The following is an 18,845-nucleotide window of genomic DNA, read 5'->3' on the forward strand; positions in this document are numbered from 1 at the left end:
ATAAATACTATAACCAGCAATATCCTTGGAACCACAACATCTAAAAGAGAGGACACATGGATGACCGACGAGATACGCGCACTTCGCATAGAAAGGAGCAAACATAAGAATTCAAACTATGAAAGATATTGGGAAATTAATCAAGAAATAAAAGTCGCAACTCGTGCCGCAAAAAATGCGCAATTAAACAAACAGTGCCAGGAAATTGAAAGACTCCAAATCTTACATGACGATTTCAATCTCCACAAAAAGTTAAAAGAGGCATCTGGAATATATTCAAAAAGATCATCTACATTTATTTTCGATGAGAATAATACAGCCATATATGAAACTGCAGAAAAGAAAAAACACTGGGAAAAATATGTTAGAAGTCTGTTCACAGATACCGCAAGAACCGAAATGCATAGCACTGATGGAGAAGCCAATTTTGGGGGAAGACGCATTACAGAAAGCGAATTAGATGTGGCCATAAATTCAATGAAAAACAACAAAGCTACCGGGCCGGATGAAGTCCCATCTGAATTACTTAAATTACTAGATGGAAGAAATACACAGCTATTGTTGAAGTTATACAACCAAATTTATGAAACAGGACAATACCCTCAAGATTGGCTAAAATCTACGTTTATTATGATTCCCAAGAAAAACAATGCGAAGACGTGCGGAGATTATAGATTGATAAGCCTTATGAGTCATGCCCTAAAAATATTTTTAAAGATAATACATAGGCGCATATACCCAATATGTGAAGCACATATGGGGAAAACTCAATTTGGTTTCAAGGAAGGCATGGGAACTCGAGAGGCCCTACTTAGTTTGAATGTACTCATACAAAACTGCCGCGATGTACAAAAAGATGTCTACGTATGTTTTGTCGACTACGAAAAGGCATTCGACACGGTCAACCACCACAAATTAATGGAAATTTTGATTTCAATTGGGTTAGAGGATAGCGACATAAAATGCATCAGAAACCTATACTGGCAACAGACCGCAAATATTCAAGTAGATGGTGAAATTACTGGAAATGTTCCAATTTCAAAAGGTGTAAGGCAGGGGTGCATACTATCGCCCCTTCTGTTTAATCTGTACTCTCAAAAAATATTTGAGGAGTCAATATGTGGGAAAAATATCGGAATAAGAATAAACAACACAATTATAAACAATATTCGTTATGCCGACGACACCACCCTAATTGCAAGCAGCCTCGCAGGACTACAAAAACTAATAGATGCTCTTGAACATGCAAGTACGTCATATGCCTTAAAAATTAATATAAAAAAGACAAAGTTCATGATTATAAGTAGAAGAGGCGTCGAATCCAACACTCTTTTAAGCATCAATGGTACTCCAATAGAAAGAGTCTCAACATTCAAATATCTCGGAGTTCAAATTAATGAAAACTGGGATCCATCAATGGAAATAAAATGTCGAATTGAAATGGCAAGAAACTCTTTTTTTAAGTATCGAAAAATATTAACGAGCCATGACATAACCCTGGAAACAAAAAAACGATTTGTTAAATGCTACATATGGTCAGTACTATTATACTCGGCAGAAACATGGACACTAAAAGCAGCAGACGAGAGAAGACTGCACTCGTTTGAGATTTGGATATACCGACGGATCTTAAAGATATCCTGGATAGATCACATTTCAAATAATGAAGTACTGAGGCGAATGAATACCGAAAGTCAAATGATCAGAATGATAAAAACGAGAAAAACTGCTTATTTGGGACATCTTATAAGAAACAGAAAATATAATCTCCTCCAAGCTATCATAAGATCCAAAATAGAAGGACGCCGTCCGAGAGGGAGACGAGAAATAACATGGATCAAAAACATTCAGGAATGGACAGGACACCAAGATGAAACAAGCCTTTTAAGCGCCGCCAGAAATAGAGATCTAGCTATAATTGAATGAAATATTTTTTTTATTTTATTATACATATACAATCAAACAACTCTGTAATAATCAACATTGTATGATCGCTAATATCCGAATACGGATTTGCAAATAAAGAAGAAGATACGAACTTTTACTGCAAAAACACAAAAAGCCCGTTGGGACCTCAATCTTCACTTCTACAAGAGATTCATTTTCACCCTCCCTGACTATTACAAATATGGGCATTGGATAGCGAATCCCTCCCTACTGCCGCCAGCAGCTCAGCTCTTGTGTGACAATGAAACGGTAGCTAAGGGTGAGGACAACATCCCGGAACTGGAAATAAACGGCAGTCTAAATAAAGAATGCAAGGTACTCATCAATCTCATTGATGAAAAACTCCCCCAAAGTATCAGGGAGGATAGCATCAAGAACGACATTTGGGATAATGAATCAGTGGGAAAATATGACACGGTAGTTATACATGTCTTCACCTCAAGTCATGATAATGCATCCCAATCTATTGGAAAGGATGCTAAACCTCCAGTTTTTATATCAGATTCGTCCGTGTTGTTGAGGAACATACAGAACTCAAGTTCCAATCACCACTAATGCACCCATCGGATCAGTTATGAGCTTGGTTTTCAAAGAATGTATAAGGTAGACCAATTGATTAATGTATACCCTATGTACCTTGTATATTGCCAAATTTGTTTGACTTTTTTAATACAAATTCAAAAAAAAATATTTAATTTTATTTTATTTTTCCTAGGAGTATCTTTCGTTTTGTTAATAATTCTATAAAATCAAAATGTTTTGTGCAATTTCGAAACCGATATTATCTTTTTTTTTACCTATTATGCGAAATTTTCCATTGAAATTGTATTCCAATGTGGCAAAATGCCCACAGAATGTAGAAAAGGGGCTCTCCACAAATCTCAAACAAAAACCGAAAAAACCAAATAAATGGCAAACAAAAACTAAAAAATTCGCAGGAGGAGCAGGAGGTAACAATAACAAATGCCAAGGATCAACACCCAGCGGAGGCAATAAATCACCAACCAAAGAAGACAAACCATCATCTCATATCATGGACAAATGTGACATTTTTGAAGTTCCCAAAGCCAATAGTAAATGTTTTCGTCTAATATCGTATTGTCTACTACCACTAATTGGTGGTCTCTCGGGGTATGTTCTAACACAACATGAGAAGAAGGAACGTAAATTTGTACCCTATGAATATATGTACAAACGGTTGAAACGTTTTGCTTGGGGTGATGGGAAAACCACATTCTTTCATGGACCAAATAATTTCAGGCCCGAAAAAGAGGAATATGAAGCAAAACCAAAGAATTGGCAAGAGGATTTGGAAGCGAGGAAAATTCTAAGGGATCAACATGCCAAAGAAGAAATGCAAAGGCGGAAAGCAAGAAGAGCCCAAAATAAAAATAGTAATAACAATAATAAAAATAAATAATAAATTATTGTGTATTAGAAATTCTCTGTATATAGATGTAAATGTTTATTAATAAAAAATATATTATTTTTTAATTTATAAAATAAGTCTTTTTAAAATTTCCACGGAATACTTCAGCATTTCCGAACATCTATCTGTGGATTACCACTGCAGTCTATATCGATTTTCTTTTGCATATCCACGGGGGGACACTCAATCAGATTGACATTATTCTTGGGCGTATTTGCCACAAGTTCAGTTATATTTTCACGTCGCTGGCTATTATTACTACGTGCGCTGGCCCTTTGTTCCATTGTATCCGATGATTTCATATTGGAAGATATTTTCAATTCTTTGAAATCCGCGAGAGGATTAGTTGAACTGCAATTCTATTTGAGAAAAAATATTGCATTTATTGTTATTGATTGTAATGAGTTATGTAATAGGTTATACTTACATCTGGCATATCCCATATAATAATACAACCATCCGAACATCCTGTCACAAAGAATTTTCCACATGGACTGAAGGCCACACTTTTCACCGCCGACGCATGTTCATTGCCTTGAGCAATAACTATGCCACGGTTATATTCCCAAAGCTACATAAAAGAGAAAGAATAATAGAGATTAAATTAAAAAAAAACTTTACCATAAACAATTTTATAGGTGAATGAAAGTCCCTACTATTGATTCGAAAACATAAAATATTCTTTATTCTTTCAACTTTAGTTTGGTATTTTTTTTTATTTTATAACAACATTTTAGAAATGTATGCACCCTTTTTTGTCTTGGGAAGAATGAGGTCGGGAGGTAGGGATCCACAAACTGAATTGTTTGTAGGGAATTCTAAGCAACAGCATAAAAAGGTAACGAATGCATCGATCACTAGTAGACCCTACATTGCACAGTTTTTTTTTCTGGGAGGATACTGAAGTTATTCGAGAATCAACTCCGTCGATGCCGTTCCCAAGCCCAATTGAGAATGGAGGAGGGATCTTGTTTCGAGCCAAGGAGGTGGACTTAAGGTCTAGGTACATAAGAAACCTCGCCTGCTTGCCTTGCTTGCTTCTGATAAAAGAATAAAAAAGAAAAGGGCAACCTAGTTCAAAATTGGCTCGGCCATCTTTATTCTTTTATTTTATGTTATCTCAGGCGGGCAAGTAGGCGAGACAGCTTATGTACCCAGACATTTACTTTAGCACAGCACACGTTTGGGACAAGCGACATACATATATCAGTTAGCGATCTCCTACCTCAAAAAAATTCCGTTAACACCGGACCGGGGTATGTGTTTGAACAGAGTCTCGTTCATACTTGGGCGCCATAACAAGTATTAGGCCTAGTTGTCAGTCTCTCCACTAAATAATGGAACTAGACCACATAAACGTCAATCTAAATAGGCAAAAAAGTCCCCCGGACTGATCCGAAAAAGTTCGAAATTTATTTTAATCGATAATTTGACGAGCACCCCACGGGCTCAATTCTATTTCTATGAAAATGTGAAATGAAAACTTTTGTAAAGGAGAAAACTGTCAAATGAAAAAAATTATAAAGGAAATATTTTTCATTTAAAATTTTCATAGAACAAGAATCCAGCCCCAGGAGTGCCCAGGCGAAGAGAAGAGTACTACGTCGAATTAAAAAACGTCGAATCAAAAGCGTTGGATCCTAATGGAATCTCCATGGTAATACTGAAAAGCTTGATGACCCTGGAATTGAACATCTTACAAAAGTTCTAAACGTTTCGTTAGCTATCCATATCGTGTCCGAGATCTGTAAAATGGGCAGGGTAGCCCCGCTTCTGAAGAAATATCTGTCCAGTTGCCGATCATCAGCATGGGTTCCACTGTCCAATCAGTCCCACGGCAGCGAATTCCTTCGGATTGACCCGGAACTACACAACATCATTGTTCCGGCCAGCGGCTGTCACCTCAGTGTACATATGTTTGTATTTGTTTCGTTTTTCTGTGTTGGGAGCAGCATATCCCGGACTGCCTGCTCCGAATTCTTTTGGTCCGTGCCGGGACGGAGGATCCCCCACGACCAATATATTTGTGCTCGGTTTGTCACATCCGCATCTTCACTCACTCTGGACTTGTCGACGTGAGGGACTACGATAGGGACTATGTTGCTGCATCGTCGTCTAATTATGAGACTCCCCCGCAGTCCCCTCGACAACAACCGCATATGCAGCCTTTAACACCAGCCGTTGTTGTCCCAATCCCGGAAAATGCATCCTTTTTGCAATTTAATTGCAATGGACTCCGAGGTAAGATCGAGAAAATAGTAGATTTCATGAGTCGGAGGAATATCAAGGTCGCTGCGGTGCAAGAAACCAAGCTCAACAACAACTGTAGCTTCCAACGTTGCGATGGATACAACGTGCTAAGGAAGGATCGCACCAGAAGTGGAGGTGGGGGATTAGCTTTCCTATTGCACCAGTCTATCCAATACAGACCTATCTCGCTTGAGCCTGTCTCTAGTGACCCGTACATTGAATGTATGGGGGTAGCAGTCAGATGTGGAACTGCCGAGATAGAGTTGCTGAACGTATACATCCCGCCGAGAAATAGCTGTATCTCAGATTATAAGCCCGACATTAGCCCGCTTTTGGAAGATCATAATCGTCTGGTCCTGGGGGACTTTAATGCGCATCATGAGATGTGGCATTCGGCCCTCGGAAACGACCAGAGTGGTACAGCGCTGGCTGAGCAGATTGACAGCTCTACGTTTTGCACGGTCAATGAGGACGCCCCTACCAGAATTAGAGGAGAGTGTCACAGCGCGCCAGACATATCCATCGTGTTACCTGGTCTGACAAATGACGTTACCTGGCAACCCGTCATTTCCCTTGGATCAGACCATCTCCCCATAATTGTCTCCATTAGCAGACCACCCGATTTCATTACCTAGGAACGCCGCACATTCGTCAATTATAAGAAAGCTGATTGGCCGGGTTTCAGAGAGTTCACCAAACACCGCTTCAGAGAACTGCCCAATCCTTCTGATGTTCGGGCAGCGGAAAGGACGTTCCGAGACATCATCACTGCTGCAGCCGCTCGCCATATCCCTGCTGGTCGAATACTCGCAGTAAGACCAAACTTCCCAGCAGAGGCAACGGGATTAGCAAATGAGCGTCGAACCAACCCCAATGACCCCAGAGTCATGGAGCTGACACTGGAAGTTAACAGGCTGATCGGCGTGCATAAGCGGAACAAGTGGTTAAATCATCTGAAGAGTTGCAACATTGGAGCCGGTATAGGTGAATTGTGGGCAACGGTTAAGTCACACTCGAACCCTGGAAGAAGGAAAGATAGGACCTCACTCACGTTTGGCGACGTTACGTTGACTGACCCGAAGAGGTGCATAAGTTATTTCAATCGACAGTTTGTCCAGCACCCCGAGAGTGACAGGGCGAAGAGAAGAGTATTACGTCGCATCAGATCTCTTCCTGCCGAGGAGGAACCACCACAGTTTACAATGCCAATGCCATCAGGAACGCTAAATCATCCAAAGCGTTGGGCCCTGATGGAATCTCCATGGTAATGCTGAAGCAGCTGGATGAGCCGGGAGTGGAGTATCTCACTAAAGTTATCAACTTGTCGCTATCCACCCTCATTGTTCCCGAAGTCTGGAAAATGGGCAGGGTGGTCCCGCTACTGAAGCCAGACAAGGATGCCAGCAAAGGCGAATCGTACAGGCCGATTTCGCTTTTGTAACCTGTAGCGAAGACCCTTGAGGCCTTAGTCGTTCCCAGCATTAGAAATAGCTACCAAGTTGCCGATCATCAGCATGGATTCCGTAAGCAGCACGACGACAGCGTTGCACGCATCTCCACACATATTTGTCGAGGACTCAACCAGGATCGGCCGTGTGATGGAACAGTGATGGTGGCGCTTGACTTATCAAAAGCCTTTGATACTGTCAAGCACTCCACGCTGTTCGAGGATATCGAGCAACCAACCCTCCGGCCAAGTCTGAAACGTGGGATAATCAACTATATGTGTGGAACAAGAAATCCAAACCCCGTAGAGTGAAACAGGGAGTTCCCCAATGTGGGGTGATATCTCCGGAACTGTTTAACCTCTACCTTTCCTGTATTCCGCCCCCTCCAGACGGAATTGAGATCGTAACGTATGCGGATGATTGTACGATCATGGCGTCAGGTACCTACCCTGATGACATCTGTGAGAGACTGAACTCCTATTTAACCGATCTTACCATCTTTTTTCACGCGAGGAATATGCAGACATCCGCCACTAAATCGACGGCCACTCTGTTCACCACATGGACGGCGCAATACAGAAGAGAATTGAATATCATGGTCGATGGTAGTAGAATTCCGACCACAAACTGCCCTAAAATTCTAGGGGTCATATTCGACACCACTTTCACGTCGTCCTCGCATGCCACCGCTATCTGCGATAAACTGAAATGTAGGAACAAGGTCCTCAAGTCCTTAGCCGACAGCACTTGGGGTGCAGATAAAGAAACCTTGTTGACTACGTATAAAGCGAAAGGTCGGTCTGTGGTAAGCTATGCGGAGACAGTTTGGTCCCCGAATTTATGTAACACGCAGTGGGATAAGATTCAAATTTGCCAGAAAGCCGCCCTGAGAACAGCAACAGGGTGCCTCCTCAACTCTACAGTAGACCATCTAAATGAGGAGGCAAAGATTCTTCCAGTAAAGCAACACAATGAGATGCTTTCGTTGCCGTACTTACCAGTACAGTATTACCGTGAGAGCCATCCCAATCACCATCTGCTAGGAAGGATATTCATGCTCTAGAGACGGAGGTCCAACAATATAGGAGAGAGGTTTAAATAGTATTCACACGGATGCAGTGGCTAAGGCCTTAAACAAATATAGTGTGAATATAGTCCTCGAAATACATCCCCCATCTATTGCAGCTGAGAAGCGTCAGCTGCCACGACAAACTACAGTAGTTTTGGCTCAACTACGCTCGGGATACTGCAGTCGCTTAAATTCTTATTGGGCGGAAATCGACCGCGCCGTGCAAGACATCTGCCCAGTATGTGGCATGGGCCCACACGACACAAAACACCTTTTCAAGTGCCCAGCCAAAACCTACTCATCTAACTCCAGTGGATCTGTGGTTACATCCCATCGAAGCAGCCACTTTCTGGAACTGGATCTAGGAAATCTTATAATAAATCCAGTTAGACGAAACTCCGTATTGATTGGGATGCCTACTAGATTACTTTTAATAAGTACGAGAGTGAAATCATGAGAGCTAAGACTAAGTCTTGGGTCAGTTTTAGTAGATCTATAGAGGGAAGTAATGAAGCGGCCAGGATTCGCAAGATACTATCTAAGAATCACAAATCTATTTGTAGCATTAACTAGAACTAGAGACTCTCGATCTACTGTCAGGGATTCACTTCCTCACGGGCCTTGATGGTGTCTACAGCCTGAAGACGATGAACATCTGATGGATAGATTAATTAGTCTCCCAATACTTCCATAGGCGATGAAAAGCTTTCAGCTTTACAAGTCGACGGGACCGGATGGTATAATACAAGCAATGTAGCGGAGCCGTTGTTACGATCTTGGCGGAGATTTTTAAGGCCTCACTGCGTTTCTCGCACATACTTGGTCTTTGGAAAGAGGTAAATGTGACCTATGTATACTAGCATAAAATAAGTGTTGTGCCAAATTCGTTACTTTTTTTGGCTTAAGCCGTATTTACACCAAACATGTTTTATTAAAACGCGTCATTTAATTTGTTAAATGACAAAAACACTTGTTCCTTAAAACCTATGTTAAAATAATGAATGAGAATGGAATACATTTGTTTAAATCCTCAAAAAGTGTCTTCGATCAGACAACCATAACCTTAAAACCTTTTCTTACGTTTCCTACATCCTTAAAAAAATAACATTGTAATGTTGTACATTACTCACCTTCACCATTTGATCACTGCCAACGGTAACAAAATAATCCCCTGTTGCATTGATATCAATGTGATTCACCGACGACTTTCCTGAACCTTGCAATTCTCTTATTAGACTACCATTATAAACAGCCCAATAGCGTATACGACCATCAGTACCACAGGTTAGAATTTGAACACCAGTTGGAAAATATTTTGCGGCCATAAATTGCGTATTTGCTGTAATGACATTTTTACGCGTCATGCGACTAAAACATGAAGAAGAAATGAAATATCGGAAATATAGTAAAAAAGATCCAGTCAACCTACTTGATATCCCATATAACACACGAACCATCACAACTGGCCGAAATAACTTCAGTATCTGTCTTATTAAAATCCAATGATGTAATCGGTCCCGAATGATCTTTCAGAACACCGACAAGACTTTGACGAAATGGTTCAATTTTCCATACACGAACTTGCCCCTCAATGCCACCGGTGACTATTATACGTCCTGTAGATGAAATGGCCAAGGCACTGCAACCTGGAAAAAATGAAAAGGAAGGATAATTTAAAGATAACAATGGCATATTTAAAGGGATGCCGGAAGTGATATACCAGTAGTGAAATTCTGTAATTAATTTTTTGAGTTACCGACAAAAATCGGTAAAATTAAATCGCAAAATTATGAATGAAAATTATCAACAAAAGTTGACAACACTGTTGCTATCGGTAAGACTTAGCGAGAACTTTATTTTGGTTGTTAACTTACCTACAAATTTCGTTAATTACCGAAATTATAAGCATTTTTTAATTTTACAGATTTGTGTCGGTAATTCGAAAAATGAATTACAGAATTCCACTACAGATCTGAAAATAAGACATGCAATGTATGGGGGAGTAGTAAAGTGATGAACTGCCGAGGTAAAGCTGCTTAAAGTGTACATGCAGCAAATTTACAGCTCCACATTTTGTGTGGTAAACGAAGGCGCTGCTACGAGGATAAGAGGAGATTGCCACAGCTTGCCAGACATCACCATTGTGGCCCCCCGGTATGATAAATGGCGTGTCCTGGCAACCCGTTATTTCGCTTGGCCCAGACCACATTCATACCATCTTCTACGTTGGCGATTGGGCGATTCCCGCCCAATAGGAATTTAGGCGACTGCAATATCCCGAGCGTAATTGAGCCAAAACTACTCTGGTTTGTCGCTGACGCTCCTCAGCTGCGATAGATTGGGGATGTACTCCGAGAACTTTATTCGCACTACATTTGCTTATGACCTTAGCAACTGCATCCGGGTGAATACTATTTAAACCGGCTTGATGTTGATCTAGAGGTTCTCTCCTATATTGTTGGACCGTCGTCTCTAGAGCATGAATATCCTTCCTGATATGCCTGGGTGTATCGGTGGCCAGCAGATGGTGATTGGGATGGCTCTCACGGTAACACCCGAGTAAGTACTGCAAATATAGCATCTCATTATGTTGTCGTACTGGAAGAATCTTTGCCTCCTCATGTAGATGGTCCACTGTAGATTTGAGGAGGCACCCCGTTGCTATTCTCAGGGCGGCGTTCTGACAAATTTGAATCTTATCCCACTGCGTGTCACATAAATTCGGGGACCAAACTGGCGCCTCATAGCTTACCACAGACCGACCTATCGCTTTAGACGTGGTCAACAAGGTTTCTTTATCTGCAACCCAAGTGCTGCCGGCTAGGGACTTGAGGACCTTGTTCCTACATTTCAGTTTATCGCAGATAGCGGTGGCATGCGAGGACGACGTGAAAGTGGTGTCGAATGTGAACCCTAGAATTTTGGGGCAGTTTGTGGTCGGAATTATGCTACCATCGACAATGACATTAAACTCTCTTCTGTACTGCGCCATGTGGTGAACAGAGTGGCCGTCGATTCAGTGGCGGATATCTGCATATTCCTCGCGTGGAAAAAGGTGGTAAGAACGGTTAAATAGGAGTTCAGTCTCTCACAGATGTCATCAGGGTATGTACCTGACGCCAGGATCGTACAATCATCCGCGTTCGTTACGATCTCAATGCCATCTGGAGGGGGCGGAATACAGGAAAGGTAGAGGTTAAACAGTTTCGGAGATATCACCCGTCCTTGGGAAACTCCCTGTTTCACTCTACGGGGCTTGGATTTCTTGTCCCTGAATTCCACATACGACTGACGACCACAAATATAGTTGATTATCCAACGTTTCAGACTTAGCCGGAGGGTTGTCTGCTCGATGTCCGCGAACAGCGTGGAGTGCTTGACAGTATAAAAGGCTTTTGATAAGTCAAGCGCCACCATCACTGTTCTATCACACGGCAGATTCTGGTTGAGTCCTCGATGCGTGCAGATGGCGTGCAGCGCTGTTATCGTGCTGTGCTGCTTACGGAATCCATGCTGATGATCGGCAACTAGATAGCTATTTCTAATGCTTGGGAGGACTAAGGCCTCAAGGGTCTTCGCTACAGGTGACAAAAGCGAAATCGGCCTGTACCATTCACCTTTGCTGGCATCCTTGTATGGCTTCAGTAGCGGGACCACCCTGCCCATTTTCCAGACTTCGGGAACAATAAGGGTGACTAGCGACAGGTTGAGAACTTTAGTGAGATACTCCACTCCCGGCTCATCCAGCTGTTTCAACATTACCGCGGAAATTCCGTCAGAGCCCAACGCTTTGGATGATTTAGCGTTCCTGATGGCATTCGCAACATCATCCATTGTAAACTGTGGTGGTAATGCGACGTAACACTCATCTCTTCGTCCTGTCACCCTCAGGGTGCTCGACAAACTGTCGATAGTAACTTGCACACCTCTTCGGGTCAGTCAACGTGACGTCGCCAAACGCGACTGAGGTCCTGTCATCCCTCCTTCCGGGGTCGAGAGTGACTTAACCGTTGCCCACAATTTACTTATACCGGCTCCAATGTTGGAACTCTTCAGATGATTTAACTACTTGTTCCGCTTATGTTCGCCGAATAGCCAGTTAACTTCCAGTGTCAGCTCCCTGACTCTGGGGTCGTCGGGGTTGCTTCGACGAAGCTCATCACGCTCATTTTCTAATCCCGTCGCCTCTGCTGGGAAATTTGGTCTTACTTCGGGTATTCGACCAGCAGGTATATGGCGAGCGGCTGCAGCATTGATGATGTCTCGGCTGTGTCAGCTTTCCCATGATTGACGAATGTGCGGCGTTCAGAGGTGATGAAATTCGGGTGGTCTGCTGATGGAGACAATTATGGGGAGGTGGTCTGATCCAAGGAAAATGACGGGTTGCCAGGTGACACGATAGTTATGTCTGGCAAACTGTGACACGCTCCTCTAATTCTGGTCCTCATTGACCGAGCAAAACGTAGAGCTATCAATCTGCTCAGCCAGCGCTGTACCCCTATGATTGTTTCCGAGGACCGAATGTCACATCTCATGATGCGCATTAAAGTCCCCCCAGGACCAGACGATTATAACCTTCCAAAAGCGGGCTAACATCAGGCTCGTAATCTGGGACACACCTATTTATCGGCGGGAGGTATACGTTCAGCAACTCTACCTCAGCAGTTCCACACCAGACTGCTACTCCCATACATTCCATGCACGGGTCATTAGATACAGGCTCATGCGAGATAGGTCTGTATTGGACAGACTGTTGCAATAGGAAAGCTAATCCCCCACCTCCACTTCTGGTGCGATCCTTCCTTAGCACGTTGTAACCATCGCAACGTTGTATGCTACAGTTGTTGTTGAGCTTGGTTTCTTGCACCGCAGCGACCTTGATATTCCTCCGACTCATGAAATCTACTATTTCCTCGATCTTACCTCGGAGTACATTGCAATTAAATTGCAAAAAGGATGCATTTTCTGGGATTGGGACAACAACGTCTGGTTTTAAATGCTGTGTGTGAGGTTGCTGTCGGGGGGACTGCGGGGGAGTTTCATAATCTGACGACGAGGGAGTTTCGTAATCCGATGACGACTAGAGTTGTACAATCTAGTTCATTTGAAAGATCTAGTTCAATAGTTCAGCTCTTTTAACTGAACTAGTTCAGTAATCTAGTTCATAGTTCACTATCCAGTTCATTCATTCGGATCATAATCGTTCAATCAAACACATACATACACCAAATAGAAACAAACAATAGCAAAAATCTTATCAATGTGAAAAAGCTTTGTGTGTGTGTGTGTTTCTTTTTATTTTTTTTTTCTATCCAGAACAAGGCACATTCAATATGGGAATATGTGGAATTTGTTGTGTTTTTGAAGAAATCTTCACTTTCGAACAGCTATTCATTGTACCTTGATCCAAAACGTAAACAAACTCATCAAATTACGAAGGCATCACTTAACACTGACGACGGCGTAACTTTATGCATATGTGAACGACATGTTGAACTAGATTGTGAATCGTTCGTTCGTTGATCGTACGGTCGCCGACTGATTATAGTTCAGTGAACTATTGAACTATAATGAACTATATCGACTGATCTAGTTCATACGCTCTATTCAATGAATCGTTCAATTGAACTAGTTCGTTCATGAACTATACAACTCTAATGACGACCCACTGGGGACTGTATTCACGAAGCATGCAGCAACATAGTCGTAGTCACTCACGTGGACAAGTCCAGAGCAACCCCTTAGATGCACACACTCCTGACATCTATTGCATCTCACCGAAGGTTGGATAGATGCGCATGTGAAGATGCGCATGTTACAAGCAGAGCACAAATATATTGGTCCTGGGGTTTCCTCCGTCCGCGCACGGAACAAAAGAATCCGGAGCAGGCATTCCAGGGCATACTGCTCCCAACCCGGAAAAACGATTCAAATACAAATATGTGTACCCTGAGGTGGTATCCGTTGGCCAGAACCCGGTTGTTGTTTGCCTCCAAGTCAATCCGGTATCAAAGAACCTACCACCATGAGACTTTATATATGCAATATTATTAGGTTAACATTAATCCTTGCCACCTGAGCGATCTTGTTTGCATAGTAATTTGTATGTAGGCCCTTTCTGAAAGAAAGGGTGCTTCTATAGACCCTTTCTAAAAGAAAGGGTACTTCTATAAACCCTTTCTGAAAGAAAGGGTGCTTCTATATACCCTTTCTGAAAGAAAGAAAACTTCTATATACCCTTTCTGAAAGAAAGAAAGCTTCTATAAATCCTTTCTGAAAGAAAGAAAGCTTCTATAAATCCTTTCTGAAAGAAAGCTTCTATAAATCCTTTCTGAAAGAAAGAAAGCTTCTATAAATCCTTTCTGAAAGAAAGAAAGCTTCTATAAATCCTTTCTGAAAGAAAGAAAGCTTCTATAAATCCTTTTTGAAAGAAAGCTTCTATAAATCCTTTCTGAAAGAAAGGGTGCTTCTATAAACCCTTTCTTTAAGTGATATGTGAGAAGTTTTCCATATCCCTTTGGGAATGTGTGCGTTGTACACCTTACGAATCAAACTTCAGCAATTAACCCAAAAGTGTTTACCTTACCTTTGTTATGAGCATTTGGTATGGCGTAAATTAGCCTTCCCGTTATTGGAGTGAAGGCTCTTATTACGCCATCATTCCATACCGATACCAGACTACTGCCATCATTGGTAAATTCCAGATCAGCACATTGAAAATTGTACACCATTATACGCAGCAATTCCTGCAAACGTTTTGTAGACCAAATACGTATAGTTTCATAGCCAGCTGTGGCAAACACTGATGAAAGATTTCTATAAGAAAATATGTATGTTAATTTAAATATTAATTTAGGAAGCTGTTTGAGAAGTCTACTTTTCCGAAATATTCGTGGGACCTATGAAACTTACTTGGGAAACACAATATTATGTACCGCCTCCCTATGCGAGGTCTTAAGTAATTTCAGTGTAAAAAGTTTTATGTTCAGCAAATATATTTCATTCGATTCTGTGGCAATATAATATTCAATGGGATTAACTTGAACCATGGATGTAATGACACCATTGACCTTGGTTCTTTTCAACTGTTAAGCATAAAAATAATAACTGTTTTTTTGTCTCAAACAAAATTCAAATTTCTTACCGTTTTTAACATAGGCCAAGTGGGACTTGGATAATTTTTAAAATGTGTCTCTTTAATATCTTTACGCTCTTCCACCAGCTCGACCACCCCATCACCGGCACCCATCAGCAGCAGACCATCATCCACAATATAAACAACCCGCAAACCATTAACATAACGATTACAATCTTTGCCAAAAGGTTTTCGGGGATTATGTGTACCATATGCCCCCACCATGGAGGAAAATGTACCTGACCGTGTTACATTAACGGTATCACAACAGTTGAGTATGATTTTAACCACATCACCACTAAAAGTTCCCAAATAGACATATTCATCACAACGATCTATACAAATGCTGGTGTAGCGACGTTGATGTTTGCCCACATAGACATCGTGAACATTAACTTTCTTCATTTCTCGGTGTATACTCCAAATTCGTAGGTGACCTAAGGGGTGAGAGGAGGAGGAGGTTTGAATTTGTCTTAGAGGATATGTATTAGAGTACTAACGATCTCCTGCCGTCAAAAAGAATGATGGATTGTTATGTAAAGCCCTGACAATAATTGCATTGCCATTTATGGACCTTGAAGCAACTGATCTGCAGATGGGTGTACTGGCAAATGAAAAATGAATAGAATTTAAATGAAATAATGCCTTGTTCCCAAATAGACATAATAAACTCACAGTGTTGCAATGTCGAAAACAATCACCGAACCATCATCTCGACCACCAACGGAAACCACGTATTTATCGTGAGCAGTGAAACAAATGGATTGAACGCGAACCTGAAATTTTATAAATATTTCGGTATGAGGATTTATAATAAATAATATTGATACTGGGATAATTTACACATTTTTACACTCTCTAAAGATTGATGGAGATGGATCTCTCGTACTTGCCTTATGTAAATCATGTCTGGCCAATTCCTTGCGTTCTTCAAAATCCCACAAAATTACATAGCCTGGAAAGCCCATATTATTGATTTGACCCGAGGCCATATAGCGACCACTAGAAAATAGATAAAAGTTATTATTAATTCACAATATCCTGCTATAATCCATCACACAATCTACCTTCGACTTATATCTAAACATGATACATTATTGGTATGGCCACCAACAAATTCTTGTTTATTCGTTTTTGTATCATCGATGCCGATCTTAGTACCCAATGGATATATAATATGACGTTTATCCGGATGCAAATGTAAACCAAATTCCACTTTGCCATTTATACCGAATATTGCTCTTGGTTCCAAACGTTTCGTTTCGATCAATTCTGTGGACATATTGCAAAACTAATTTATAAGGCCCGCTTTTTATTATTTATTATTATTTTATTATAAAAAAACAAAATTCAAAATAATTAATGTATTTTTTAAATATTTTGCTCAATTTGTCAGTCTTCTTTGTTCAATAGTGAAACGGAAACGTTATTGTTTTCATTTTAAATTTCCAAACTTAGCGACTTGTTTGTTACCCAGAGTAACAATCAAGTCCAGCGCAAACAACTCTTTTTTTGTTTTGCAAGGATACCATGAAAAGTTGTTGCTATGGTATCATTCCCAAGACCAGCTGGTGTTTTCCGAATTGAGTGGTTGTTATTAAGAAATTGTATTTTGTTCGCTTATTTAAGCGACTCTAACTATGCACTCATATAGCTGGTATAGCTCATGGGTCATACGATGACAATATTCACCGTCGACGCACATTGGTCGTATATCATTCGAAACTTTTTTCTCTTATATACGGTGTATCAGTGACCTGTCGAGTTGTTGTTGTTGTAGGAATGCAAAAATGATCGTTCGTATATCTTTATACCCCACAGCACACTGTGGTAAGGGGTACTACCCAGTCAGCATTTTTTGAAAATTTTAATCAAATTCGAGTCTTTTTTGATCCGACTGCACGATTAAAAAGCTAGAATATGAGCTCATTTTCTGATCATAAATGACTCCTTTGTCGGTAGGAAAACATAACCTCAGGCGACTCTTCTAAACAAATCACAAATGAGTCTTTTTCGAGTCGTATTTCAATCATTTATTGGTGTTTTGTTGATTAGGCCATGTTTATATTATAGCCTTTTGCAGGGTTAACCTTCTTTATGAGGATTTGTTTGACGTATATGTAATGGAATTGACATTTAAAACCCAGTGGGTTTGTTAAATCCGGTTATATATAAACGTACTATTAATTTCGGACCCTTTTTCGAGTCTTTTTAGAGTCATGTTTATAATCATTTATGAGTCTTTAGGGAGTCATTTATGAGTCTTTTTGTTAGACGAAATAAATTAAAAAAATTTTCTTTTTATTCTTCTTTGTTTCTTTCCTTTGTTTTATAGTCTTTTCTGCTTTGTTATGTCTTTTAATTATCCTTTATGTTGCTTGGTGGTTAGTATACTGCTTCTTCATTTCACTTGGCAAAACCTGTTGTGTTGTGTTTGTCTGTACCTTTAATATTATACGTTACATTTATATCAAAATTTTGTAGAAAGTGTATATGAGAATTTTATTTTTTTATTTACAACCAAATAAAAATAAAACAAAGCAATCAGTTTTTAATCACCTAACTGTTCAAAATATGATCAGAAGATACATAATTATAATCACTTTTCAAACACCTGCATGACCCTTTTTTTATTACGCACTTTTCAATCTTCCAGATGATCAAAATGTGACAATAAATAACAAAAAATGGTCACATTTTAAACACTTCAATGACTAATTTGTGATTGCTACACATTTATTGTTGTATTTTAAATTGAACTCTTTTTAATCACTACAGGGAGTCACTTTCGAGTCCCTTTCTGATCATACAAGCGACTTAATCAGTTTTTGATCACCAAAAGGACTCTAAAAAGACTCCTCAATGTGATTTTTGAAAAAACAGTCTTCCAAATGCTATCTGGGTATGTCTTTGTGCATTTGTATATAACATACAAAAGCAAAGAAGATAGACCCGTAGTTCCTTTTGGGCATAGACATAGAATCACTTTCTGAGTCGATTTATACATGTCCGTCCGTTCGCAACATACAGGTCGCATTTATTGTCCGAATAAGCTGAAAATTGGGATATGTCATTTTTTGCCATGTTTCATTCTACGGGTCTTAAACTTCTTATTTCTAAATTCCACAAACGACTGGCGTCCACAGATATAATAGACTATCCAACATTTCAAACACGGCTGGAAGGAAGTCTTTCCTATGTCCTCGAACAGCTTGGCATAGTTGACGGTATCAAAGGGCTTCGATAGGTCAGGAACAATAACAATAATAGTATATTTTTCTCCAAATAGCTGGCCATCGCACTATAGGTAATTTGCCCAGTTTTTGAGGCAAAAAGTCGATTTTGCAACTTTTAATAGTAATAATTTTTTAGTTGGCATTGAAAAAAGAACATGTCAAAATTAATTAATATGAATGACATTTTTGAAATTAGCGCCATTATCGCGGTTTAAATTGCAGTCAAAGTGAGAATTTCGAAGAAAAGCTAAAAAATATAAATTATAAGGTCTATTTCAATGTGTTCAAAATCGTGGAAATTTAAATTTATGTAATATGGAATAGATTGGCC

The 18,845-nt window shown here is 40.3% G+C and overlaps 1 protein-coding gene across 2 annotated transcripts; it reads right to left on the bottom strand.

Annotated features, from left to right (window-relative positions):
• Window positions 1-3,377: 3,377 nt before the first annotated feature.
• LOC141400820 (cilia- and flagella-associated protein 52) lies at window positions 3,378-17,062 on the bottom strand. 2 transcript variants are annotated; one of them, XM_073980384.1, is made up of 12 exons: window positions 16,784-17,062; window positions 16,346-16,550; window positions 16,172-16,280; window positions 15,954-16,054; window positions 15,779-15,882; window positions 15,288-15,715; window positions 15,056-15,228; window positions 14,730-14,959; window positions 9,573-9,789; window positions 9,274-9,511; window positions 3,804-3,947; window positions 3,378-3,735 (listed from the first exon to the last, which is right to left on the bottom strand). In XM_073980384.1, exons 3-12 carry the CDS (start codon window positions 16,268-16,270, stop codon window positions 3,481-3,483), a joined length of 1,989 nt encoding a protein of 662 aa, XP_073836485.1. In that variant the 5' UTR covers window positions 16,271-16,280; window positions 16,346-16,550; window positions 16,784-17,062; the 3' UTR covers window positions 3,378-3,480. The 2 variants fall into 2 exon arrangements, with proteins under 2 accessions (XP_073836485.1, XP_073836484.1); XM_073980383.1 differs by lacking the exon at window positions 16,784-17,062 and having other exon boundaries at window positions 16,346-16,649.
• Between the last annotated feature and the right edge of the window lie 1,783 nt (window positions 17,063-18,845).

Source organism: Musca autumnalis, unplaced genomic scaffold, assembly GCF_047663935.1.
Source record: "Musca autumnalis isolate F117 unplaced genomic scaffold, ASM4766393v1 scaffold_4, whole genome shotgun sequence".
NCBI lineage: Eukaryota > Metazoa > Arthropoda > Insecta > Diptera > Muscidae > Musca > Musca autumnalis.